Genomic DNA, 13,151 nt, shown 5'->3' with positions numbered 1-13,151 from the left:
CTCCATCTTCCACACTTATGCCTGTGATCAACTTCGTATAGAGAATACCCAAAATCAATTTCCATCATTAGCCGCCTATTTTTTTTTTAAATACCAACCCCCTTATGACCAATTCACTATTTGCTTTTCTCTAAGCATTTTTACCATTGGTTCTAGCTGAGTGGTTCATCCCGTCTTAGCATCGCAGTTGATGCCTAAGAAATTAATCAATTTCTATCCGTGCTTCTAATTACCAAACATGGAACTCTCCACTTTTTTCGTTACACCGCACCTCACCTAGTACGGTCACAATCATTCCATACGTAGAATGCTCCACCAGACTTATGATTTATTTTAGTTTTTCGGCCCCACCAAACTTCACTGGCGTATACAGGAAAGGGGTTTAGGGGTTGTATCGCTCTCTTCAGAAACAAAAAAAAAATTCTTGGTACTGCTTTACTTAAACATAATTTAATGTATTCTTTTAAATATTTGTAGGATTGAATACTTTTAATTCCTTCTTATAAATTATCTCATTATTATTATCCTATACTTTTTGTCATACATTTTACTTCAACAAATGCTGCATGGCTACAAATAAATCAATAAACTACTGTTCATTGACTGCGTCTTTAATAAGAATTATTATTTTAATTATTTTAATATCAAGCAACTAATCGAAAGTGATCCAGTAAAATACTAAAACATAAATACTAGGTAAAAATTAACCTCAAGTTTCATCATATTAGGTAATATTATGGTTCTTCAAACTTGTGTTACTTTTATAAGCGAACTACATGTCAAATTATTTATGCCTCTACCGAAGAAGTAGTAATAGTATATTTTATACTTCTGTTGACACTAGTAACTTGTGCTTGGTCTTAAAATGCATCAAAAATATAAGTTTTCTTCAAAATTCAAATACCCATCATAAATCGAAATTCATAAGTCAGAACTTTTTCATTTCATTTACTTCCCTTTACTTCAAACTCTCCAAACTGGAGTATAAGTATGAATGTCTTGAACAGGTATTTTAATTAATAAAAAATAAATTTGGATTAGGTATACCAAAATTTCAAGCCAACTCATTTATCTTACTTAAAAATTAATTTGGTATTTTCTACAAAGATTAATGCAATTTATTTTATTTGTATTGTTTATTTATAGATGTGAAAATGCCAACAAAATTAAAAATTTTTATTTTATTTTAAACATCATATTTAATTTTAAATATTTTTACAGTTTGACTTATAAGTGTTTTTAAATCTATAAAAATAAATAATAAAAGGTACACCATTAAACCTAATTAAATTAATGTTTATAGTGTATACCCCTATGTCCTACATCCCTACATCCAAATTTTCAGATTTTATTTGGAATCATTATATGTCATCTGGAGCTTTGTATTTGCATTGGGCACATTACAGTGTCACATCGATGAGTTAAATAATAACATTTTCAAATGTTTATTTAACAAATATAGTATTTAAATTTATTTAAATCAACTCAAATTTAATTTTTATTTGTTGCAGTGTGCATTGTGGCTGTGGCCATGTAAATTATTATTTTAAACTTTGAATTTTGTAAACTACTAACTTTATACTACCATAATGTAGAAAAAAAAATAAGAAAACCATAAATACTTTTGAGAACTATATTTTTATGATATTCGCTTACATTTTAGAAAAAAAAATGAATTTGCACTCATGTGCCTTGAAGCATTGTAAACATTTAGTAGCCCACCAAATACACCATGTATTAGAACTTCTTAGATCTTTCTGTGAACACGTATTTATGGTGCAGAATGATAACTCCAAATGTTTCTAATATTTCGATTGGAAATTGTAGAACAATTAGTGTACACTTTTTACAAAAACATTTTGGTTTTAATCGGTAGTACCTATCTCTAAAGTTAAACGGCACAAAAATGTACTGAGAAATGTTGAACAAAATAAAAGGTTTTAAACAAGTGTTAAAACTCACTAAAAATGATATTTAACATTTTAATGTGACTGTATATCATTGCTTTCAAATTGAATGTCCTAACACAAATGTAACACACCATAACCCCCATGGGTCCTGCACTTCCTGATCATAGTTTTTACACAACTCCTATACCCATCACTTTTTAAACATAACTTGGTTGAGTCATTAACAGTGATTACTAATTAGCTTTATCATTCGATGTACGTTATTTTGAAAAAAATGAAATAGCCATTTGATCTCAAATATAAATATTTATTACTGCACTTGAAAAACTTGGATAATATTAAATGCATTAAGGATAAAACATAATCTCAAAACTGCATCCACCTAATTGAATGTAAGTTTATTGATTTTAAAACTTAAGTTCTTTCATGGCTAATGAAAAGTGGAATAATTTTCGTGTGTGAAAAAATGTTTTAATGATAAATTTATAGTTACAACGATTGCTACACGATTGATAGTTTGTGCAGTCTAATACTTTGTGGGAAAAGGATGTTGTGTTCTTAATGCACCCATTTTAAAACACCAATTTGAAAAACTGTTGATGATAAGTTCAGTTGTACAGGGTAATTCATCTAACTGTTTTAATTTTTTTTCTTAGACTAATAGGTTTATTGGTTCTGTATTACAATTAATAAATATTTAATATTGTTTCTACGATACTACTAAAATATATAGTGTAGGGCGTATCCTATATAATAACATTAAACGCAAAACATTTTTGGTTTATTTTTAATACATCGGTAGACAGTATTTCATTCAAATACTAAACACGCCATGCCATTAAAGCTGTTACAAATAACACTCGGTATTATTACAACATTTATAATACACAATATACATGAGAAATACATAAAGACAGATTTCGATATATCTCCTAATGGGATCCGTAGGTAAACGCGATTATGGAACCGAGACAGGGTCGGGTGTAAAGTACTTAGAGATTTACATGGTAAAGGCATATGTGACGTTTTTGATTTAAGATCGGGTCGGAAAAATGGTCGAGGGTGAACATATAATCGAAATCCTAAGGTTCGTTACACCAACCGAATCGTAAATGCATCAACAAATTTATGTGTTGATATCATTGTTTCTCATAAAAGTTTTTCAAAAAACTAAATCGACACAGTTTATTCATAGCCAAACCAAAATGCAATACTAACCAGAGTTCAATAATATTATATAGATACAGTTTTCTATAAATAGTTTGGTATAAGTCTACTCATAAGTCATAAAGGATATGCAATAATTTAATAAGAATTCGAAAAAATATATAAGTAGAAGATAGATAAGTTTTTGTCGGTATAATTCCATTTTTAGAACGATATGTTCAATTCAACTGTTAGTTAGTTGTACATTTCGACTTAATTAGAATAAACATAAATTGCAAATATTATACAAACAAAATAATTGATTGAATCGTTTATTTATAATAAGGTTGAAGAATTCACAAAAGTATTCAAACGTATTTCAGCCATAAGAAATCAAACTATTCGTAGGAAAACACACAAGGAATAAAATAAAATGCTAGTTTACAGTAAGTACTTTAGATGAATTATTCATTTTTAATATAATATACAAACTTTAATAGATCAATGTTCAGTTATTGAGTATCATCAATTAATACAATTTATTATAAGTAATGCGGTCAAGCAAAAATAAAACAGAAATATTATCACACTATTTAGGTATCAACCATACGAAATGTATTATTATTATATAAGTTATATATGGTGCAATCTTTTAAGATTAAATTGAAATAGTATTAACTTTAGAAAATGCAGTAAAAAATACCTTACGGTATTTGTTTTCATTCATACGTGTTCATGATTTATAATCTCAATACTTATTGTAAATTAATTATTCAATTTCTTAGGTACATATGGTATATGTATGTACATCATACAAATGATATTATCAGATTTCTAAACAATATATCATGTCAATCATTTAACGATTTTAAATTTTAAAGAAATGTAAAAAAAGCATATAAGATACATGGCCGTTTAATAATAATAAGAATGAAAATATAATAAAAGTAAGATTACATATTCTGGTTTCAAAATATTTTAAATTGTAAAAAAAAAATTGAGATACAATGAAATCCACTACATCATAATGTTTTAAAAATTATAAATAACTAAATATTACGTAATCAGTTAAGTGTCTAAAACGTTATATTTTTAATACAACATAATAATAAATCAAACTAGTTTCGTTAAAATGTCAACGTATTTTCTTTTTATCTGTAATGTTAATAAGAATTTTCAAAAATTAAATTCCTTAAGTACTATCTGCAATCAATTTCCAATCTATATTTGTACACGATTTTACTAGAAAAATTGGAAAAGTGCAGGATAAAAAAATCAAGTCATTTTAAAACCAGTAGGCCGTTTAGTTGAAAATCTAAAATGAATTACAATCCGTATATATATTATGTTCCTAAATTAATATGATAGGCAATTGGACCGTATGATTGGATGATGTCCGCCACGTGGTCATTTGATTAGCCATAAGATTATTTTAGGAACAAACAGATTTAGTGATATATTAATTATTTGATGAATATTAGGAATATTCAGTTTGTCTCAAAAGTTCCATATCATTCTAAATACTCTATAGTAAATACAAATATTTGAATATAGTTTTTCACAAGCAAAAATAACATTTTTTAAATGTATACTTTTAAATCGGAATTTATTTTATAGATTTCTTTTAAATTTCAGCCTTTAAATATATAATTTACCATGGATACACAAGTGGCATCAGATTTCTGAAACAACTGGCTGTATATGATTGAGTTTTTAATTTGCGTTTAGGATTATTGTTATACGTACATAATTTACAGGTAAGTAAGAAAGATATTTCTTTGTAACCTATTCGAAATATCATTCAGACTCATAAATGTCAACAAAGTGTTATACACTAGTATATCATCTTGAATGTTCTATAGAAACTACATCTAAAAATTCTTCATAGGAAATATAGGAAATATTGAAATGTAGTAGATAGCCCTTAATAGGTATAGCGTATTCACATGACATTAAATCAGGAAATACGACCCATAAGGGTCTACCGAAAGGATATTAATTTTCGCATTCAATTTCAGACAGTACCCAAAATTTGTACCGAAAGCTAACAAAATTACATACATGTAAAACATTTGTATGCTATAGGACGTAGTCGTTGAACATTATTAGTAAGACAAAGTGTCGGGGTCAAACAATAGACAGGATATGGTTTTAATCATCGTGTCTTCGTTGTTTCCATCGACTTCCTGTACTAATTAAAAAATCTATACAATTGTAGTTTTAGGCTTTGGAACATAAATATTTTGTAAATTTGAATAAAAACCCTACCTTTAAATACTGAGGAAATTGTTTTGGGGTTTTTAAATGATTTATAATTACTAAAAAGCCATACTAAATACTTTATTAAACCAAAGTCTGGATTGAATAGTTTTTTCGAATTGAAAGATTTATAATTTTATTTCAATGTATAATAATAATTAATAATACACCTCTAACCAAATTGAGTATAACGAGTTTCCAATTTTGGTGTTCCTAGCTTTGTCCTTTCTCGTTTTTAATTATTTATGTAAATATTTAAATTAATATCAATAATGTATACCTTAATGTTAAAATTATTAATATTCAATTTAATTTATATTTTCTGTATTCATAATATTATGATGAAGTCCTGCAAGTAAAAAATAAAAACACTCTTTGTGGACTCATAATTCAAATCAAAACAATAAAAATCCATTATTCTTTGTTATTAAATTGAACTGGAAACTGTATGGGTCAACTATTATTTTGTTCATAGTTTATCAGTAGAACTTGATAGCTCTTTATAGTTACCCAGTCCAAAATAATATGCTGAATTTCTGACTAATGTTTGTCTAAAATATTAAATTTCTTTAAAATTCATATCCTATAGTCTGTTCAATAGCTTATAATATTTTAATAGTATAGTATTTTAACATAAAAAATATCTGTCTATCCATTGTATTGTTAAATTAATAAAACCTCAGAATGTCATACAAATGTTCGAAATAAATAGTTTTTTTTTTTTATTATTATTAATATTATCTTATAGGTACAGTAAAATATTAATAGTAATTCTTAAATATTATTTTATATTTTTGAATTAGTATTTAATAAATTCAATGTAAATACATTAATTGGTTGTAATAAACTATTATATTATATTGTGGGTGCGAGTTAATAATTAATAATTTTGAAATTTTAAGGACGATGTGAAATGCGAGAAAGATTTGGTTTCACAATGATGAATAATTATTTTTTATCAGTTTAAATGTGTTAGAAAAACATAGATGAGGTTTAACGAAGTTCTACTACATTATATATTAAGACTTTGCATGTATATTAAATAGTATTACTAAATATTTGATTGAATATTGAATTATCCATATTTATATTATTATAATAAAAATAGATCATTGATCACTTTTTTTTTTGAGAACCCTAATATTTGAATTCCGTAAACTATATTAAACACCGTATTACTATGAGTATAAAAACTATAGTTTGCTATAGTTAACTATACACAGTACTCCATTCTAAACCATTTTTCAAATACATTAGTTTTTAGTTGTTTTAAATATATCTATATTATTTCTTCTGTTTATTTATGACTGAAAAGTTTGATTTAGCAATAATGAGTTTGATGTATAAGTACTTATTTTATGTGTATGTACCTACGTGTATGCATACGGATATCTATATGTATCTTGTATAGTGTATATTGTATATGTAATGTATCCATAATAAGTGGTTTCATACAAGTCATGTCTACATACGTAAGTCAAGTCACTTATCAGTATGCCATGTATGTTTAAAATATATAATATACATATTTAATTTAAATATGACTATCATTTATTTTTCCTCTTGTTTTTTAACTCAAAATATTTAAAACGTGACCTATATATTTGATGATTTCATGTTAAGTTTCATCAACAATACATTTTAAAATATTTTTTTGGTAAACTTTCTTTACTAGGCATTCAAAATATTAATATACTATCATAATTCATACAATATAGTATCTTGTACCATTATTTTAAATTTGTATGTTTAATCATGTTAATTTGAGCATGGTTCACTCAAAAATGGTCATTATGTTTTCATTTTTTAGGCAAGGTGTTTAATTACATGTCATATTTATCTTATTTTCCAAATTTTTTCATTGACTATTCGAACATTAATACATAATATGCCAATTAAAGCGTTTATAATATGTATTCATTTTAAAACAACATGTGCTTTTTAAAAAAACTCCCCTAAAAGTGTTGATTAAAAACCTGAGAGCAAAATTGTAGGAATATAATATCTCTCTCACTACATTGAACAATAAAGTTATAATAGGTATTTACGTACAGGTACAATTTAAACCCCAAATGTAGAAAACACAGAAGAGGTGTGTAACTCACCTCGACAACTGCAGTTCCAAAAAAAAAGGTTCGGTAACTTAAAAATAAATCACTGTATTAATGTAAAGATTTTGTAAAATATTTAATAAACATGACTTAAATGTTGTACTTAAAGGTTATATTTTCATATTATATGCGTTGATATTATTTATTGAACGTGCAAACAGAATTGTCGGTATAAAAAACAACATCGATAAAACAAACAAAATGTATGAAAAATGTATAAAAAAAACTTGAATTGGCTTATTTATAGGTAGGTAGCTTATTTATAATTAGATTGATTCATAATATTCAATAATTACATGTAACTGTAATGAAGGTAATTACATGTTGTAAATAATTAATGAATTAAAATTATATCATAATTCAAAGATGATCAAATAAAAAACAAATAAAATATTGAACTAGAAATATATTGTATGAACAATTTAAAAATTAACATTAGTTGTTAAATAACTTAAAGCCTTAAACATTCAATTATTATAATAATAAAATCAACTAAGAAACAAAAAAATGAATATGGGTACATTAGTTCATAGTCTATCTGTATAAACACGAATCTAATTTATCTGTATCAGTCATTTTTCTATAGTCATTTAAAAGTACTACGGTACCTACCTCATCAAATATCTAAAACTGTCTTTATTAATTATTTTTCTTGACATTAAAAAGCTACAAGAAACAATAGGTTAATAGGTTTAACGGAATACTGCAGAAGAATCTTTGTTGTACGGTTAAGGTAAGAGGGGTCAATGTATTATTGTTTGTTATTGTTTCCTAAAATTATACTTAAAGTAGGTACATTTTAGAATATCTGTATTTGTAATTATATACATACTAAATTAAGAAACATATTGAAATATATAGAAAATGAATTTGTGGTTAAACTAATTTTGATGTAAAAAAAAAAAAAAATATATTGAAATTCTGAACAATTTCAGTGTTTATTACTTTGTTGACAAATAGTTTTCACAGAAACTTGACAAGGTTTAAGCCTTATATTCGCATAAATAAGAGGGACTTTATAGAGTTTTTTTTAGTTTACCTTCTCTCAAATAAAAAAAAATTTGAATTCGTGCTTCACAAAAATGTAAGATAAAGTTTACAGACTGTATAAGCTTATATTAATAATTTAAAGTAAAATTACTAGTTTTCATGAAGCACTTAGATAGTAGTTTGAGATTTACAGTTTAAGAAGGAGATGTTCAGTAGAGTATTGGGTACCTATACAATATACATACACATGTTATTCGGACGGGTTTATACAGGTATACTACTAGGATGATCAAATTGAGGCACCATGTTATAATGTTTAAAATATATTACTTGTAAGTTATAATATATGCTAAAATGTAGAAAATGACAATGTTATAGCTCGGCGATTAGGTAACCTACTTATTATCCTCATGCACACAATTTTAAATTTAATAGTTATCTAATTAGTTTTATTTATACGTTTTTACCAAACATTAGATTTTTTAGTGCACTTTTATGATTATAAAATAACTGGATGCCTAAATGTAGTGCATTGGCAATCCATTGTTATTTGATAAATAAATTTAGGAATTAATTATTTTTAAAATGTAAATATTCATCCATGTTTGAATATTGGGTTTATTCATATTTATAAACCGTGATATACCTATTCAAATATATTTGTACTTAAATTTAAATATTCGAGTGAGTAAAGTGACACATTTTATTACGTACCATAGTCGGATATGAAATATCCATCAAAAACAAATGTTGCCAAAGAGTGTATGGTCGTTAAAAAACACTATTAAACTACATAAAAAAGTGAAATAAGTAAACACTTTTTCCTAGAAAAAAACGTGACACTACAATATTTGCGTCTGCGCTTGAATGCAAAAAGGTCTTACTGGAAAAACTGTAAACTTTTACTCCATGACCGGACTCAGTAAAAACTATCTGCAATGGAGTAATAAATAAAAAATAAATAAATATAACGTAGCCCGACAATATTAAAAGACGAGGGGGTTCTTCTAAATAGAAAGTTATTAGTGGACTAGATTTCGTTATATTTTCTAGAAATAACATCAATTTTTCATCGTATTTTCTAATGCACTACACACATGAGATTAATGTGTCGGAAATTATTTAGGTAGAAATATTTGTCATAAGAATTAATTGAAAACTGATGATTTCCTTACGATTAAATTAGTATTATTTTATTTATGTACTTCATACATAATATATTGGTCAAAATATTATATTGTAACTATAAAAAGACTGCAAAAATAGAAACTATTTAGCTTTGGTCATACATATACTAAAATTGGAACAATATCCATACGAATAATTATTAATGGCTAAATAATGCAAATGAAACTGTTTGAAAATGTATTTAATATTGATACAACTTATGTGTATTTTTAAATGTAATAAGAATTATTAATTATATTTAACTAAAAACGTTGGTTAATTAAGAAAACAATAATAAAATAATATTAAACTGATCAATATTGGATCAATCGATTTTCCAGTAGGTAACAAAAAAATTAATTGTTTTCAATTTTACATCTTTTTACTTCTTTTTCTCTACTTCGTAGAGTAGTAAACATGTAAAGTAACTAGCATATAATATTCATTAACCTTGAAGTTATTTTCCGTAATTTTGATTTATTTTCGACTGACTTCATAAATTAATAATAGTCTACTATTGAAAATTAGTTCCGAAATAAGCCATACAAAATAATTGTATTTGGTTGGGTCTAATTTTGTTTAACTTACCTATTATACAATAGCCTTACAAAATATATTTCATACCGGTTAAATTTACATCGCGACTGCATTTTCTACAATTTTCTCGAATAAACCAAAATAATTACATGAATATATAATTATTGTAAATTATAGGTAAGTTCATCATATTCATTATATACAGAATAATGTACCTATTGTTCTACGAGTAAATGTCTTAGCCATAATAAATTATGTCACTAAATCACTTTCGATTATAATAGTTATATTATGTTAAACATTTCTCATTAAACGTATTAAGTTGATATAAGAATATCGCATCAAAATTTGAACTTGAAATAGAAGGCATAATACTATTAATAATAGTATTCAGTAATATTATGGCTGATTATTACTGAACCTAGATAAAAAAAAAAGGTACTTAATAGATGTTATTATACTTTTTATGCTAGTCTCACTAACGTGGAAATCTTTACAATTTAATAATAATAATAATAATAATAATAATAATACGTAGGTAATAATGTCTTTTAACTGGTATTGTCTGGTCAAAAAAAAAACACATTTGTTTTTTTTTTTTTTGTTCAATAATATATATTAGATTGTGTTTTAGTCACTTTGAAATACATTTTATTTTATTTTATGACTACGAATACATTAATTTGTATGTATGTCGTTATCAATCGTAAGACACGTTTATCGTATGTTTATAGTTGTTTTTGGTAATAAAAGACTAGATAATATCAATTACGTGAGTATTTGTTTCATAAAAAAAAATCAAAATCACTGTCCTATATGTGAGAACCTCCTATCAAATAAACGTGTAGCAATATACATAATTTTATAAATGTTACGTTCAATTGATATTAAGTAATTTATTTCATATAATTTTTAAAATTTGTATATAATTTGGCATATAGAAAACATTATTTTTAATATACATAATAATAAGGAAGTTGTAATTTTTAGTTATAAATGTGAATGTCTTATGTCTTAATTCAATTTTACAGAAATTAATTTGATGAGTTTGTATATTATAATATTATAAATTATTTTTGTAAGTATAGTAACCAAATTATTAAACTAAAAACATATAATTTTTTGTGTGATATTGTTGGTTAAAAAATAATGTAAAAATTACTTATATTAGATAAAAAAAAATTATTTTATAATATGGCTAAGTTATTTTTAATGGATAATGTTTATACAATTTATAGAAAAAAATTATGTTCAGTTAGTTATGACCCGACGATACCATTTAAGTAAGTTAGGAAAATTGAGGATACAATAATATAATAATAATTAATAATGTATTACTTACCCGAAAGGCGGCCGTCGGGACTATCATGCTTGTGTGTCAATAAGTGATTTTATATTATTGAATACAAACTTCGATTTTCACTTTAAGTTACCGTCGATCGTCTTCAAAATAACTCAACAAATCGTAATGGCTATTACGACTATATTTAGAAACGAGAAAAATGATATTTTCGTACCATGATCGAGACGCATTCTCGGTAGGTATAGCGTTTTCCCGACGAAACGTTTGGTCGAAAGGCGTCGCGTCCCGGACGGTTCGGCGGGTACGGCATAACTGCACTTCCGCGGGTCCGCCGCGTCATGCACACACGAGGTTTTGTGGAGTCATGTGCGCATGCACAGAATCGGGTTAGGGATTTTTATTTTACTTTTTTCCTTCACTCCCCACCACATGTACATAAGTGGCCCGACGATGAATTATAAAATAAAATAATAATAGTAAACATAAAAAAAAAAATTACAAATAACAAATATACGACGACCAGTTTTTTCCACTAATTCGAGTGCGCTTGACAAGCAGAAAGGAAATCGTTTTTTTTTTTGCACACACGCGTATATGAATTTTGAACTCTACGAACGCACAATAAAGCACAACACTGTAATAAAAATCACTGATTTCCAACATGCATCGTTTGGACCGCGTCCAAATATACAAATATACATTATTAAGGTTATTTTTTAACTAGCGCTGGCCGTACGTTAATGTATACGTTCATTGACTGTTTAGTTTTTAATAACAAAAAAAAATAATATTTTTATTATACAAGGCTCACAAATTCACAATGAAATGAACGTTGTTTAAATAGAAAAAATATGACGTATATAATATAAATACGATTATTTCTAAACATCGAACTACTTGTCATTTTCGTGGTTTTACACAATAATATTGTGTGATTTAATCATTATTATTAAACCACAATCATGTTTTGCATTTTTATCAAAATGTTAGTTTCAATACAGTCAGCCTATGTCATGGTCATATACTTATTGTATTGAATTAGTAACTTAAAAAGTAATATTGTTTGATGTTATGCACTTATTGTACCACTGGGCTTCATAAAAGTTTAATGGGAAAAAATAAAAATGTTTACGGTACATTAATTTGTCTAACTATTAAATATATTGTTTTGTTGAATTGTCCTATTTCTAGAGCTTAAACATGTGAAATATCCTCACGTCAGTTTACAAAAATATAATCGATGGACAAACTCCAAATGAAATCTTAAATATTCTATATTAGTATGTTCGATATAAGTAATGATATCAACCCCATAGACGGTTGAATACATTTTTTTGTTCACTAATAGTAAATAATGAAAAAAATATATAAGTTCCAGGCGTATAACATATTTTTAGATTTTTCTTTTCATTTAGACGAATTGCATTAAATTGAGATAAAATTGTTAGGTATAACATAAGTTTCATTTTATTATGGTGGATAGTGATACACTGATGATACATGAGTAAGAGAATTGAGTGAGAAAATGATTTAAGGACAATATGACGTGTTATGTGTTATATCGCTTTTCTCGTCTTGGAATAGGGTAGTCTAGTGTTCACTGTGACAAAATTACATTTTTTCAAATAAAATAATATACCATGTCGTTTGAAAAACTTTTCTCATCGGATTTCTGTAATAATTTCGTTTCTTCATATCAGTTCTAAATTTGTCCAACGTTGGGCTGTA

The 13,151-nt window shown here is 26.0% G+C and overlaps 1 protein-coding gene across 2 annotated transcripts in view; it reads right to left on the bottom strand.

The window, feature by feature from the left end:
- Positions 1 to 11,953, bottom strand: part of LOC111036867 — a 99,195-nt gene extending 87,242 nt beyond the window's left edge. The window contains exon 1 of one of the 2 annotated variants that reach the window (XM_022319129.1): positions 11,463 to 11,953. In XM_022319129.1, coding sequence (XP_022174821.1) covers positions 11,463 to 11,489 — 27 coding nt within the window. In that variant the 5' untranslated portion in view covers positions 11,490 to 11,953. The remainder of the gene's footprint in view (positions 1 to 11,462) is intronic. The other variant, XM_022319119.1, reaches the window with a different exon arrangement.
- Between the last annotated feature and the right edge of the window lie 1,198 nt (positions 11,954 to 13,151).

Source organism: Myzus persicae, unplaced genomic scaffold (genome assembly GCF_001856785.1).
Source record: "Myzus persicae strain clone G006 unplaced genomic scaffold, MPER_G0061.0, whole genome shotgun sequence".
In the NCBI taxonomy this organism is placed as follows: domain Eukaryota; kingdom Metazoa; phylum Arthropoda; class Insecta; order Hemiptera; family Aphididae; genus Myzus; species Myzus persicae.
Note: the sequence above shows the minus strand (reverse complement) of the source record. Positions and strands in the feature narration are given on the sequence as shown.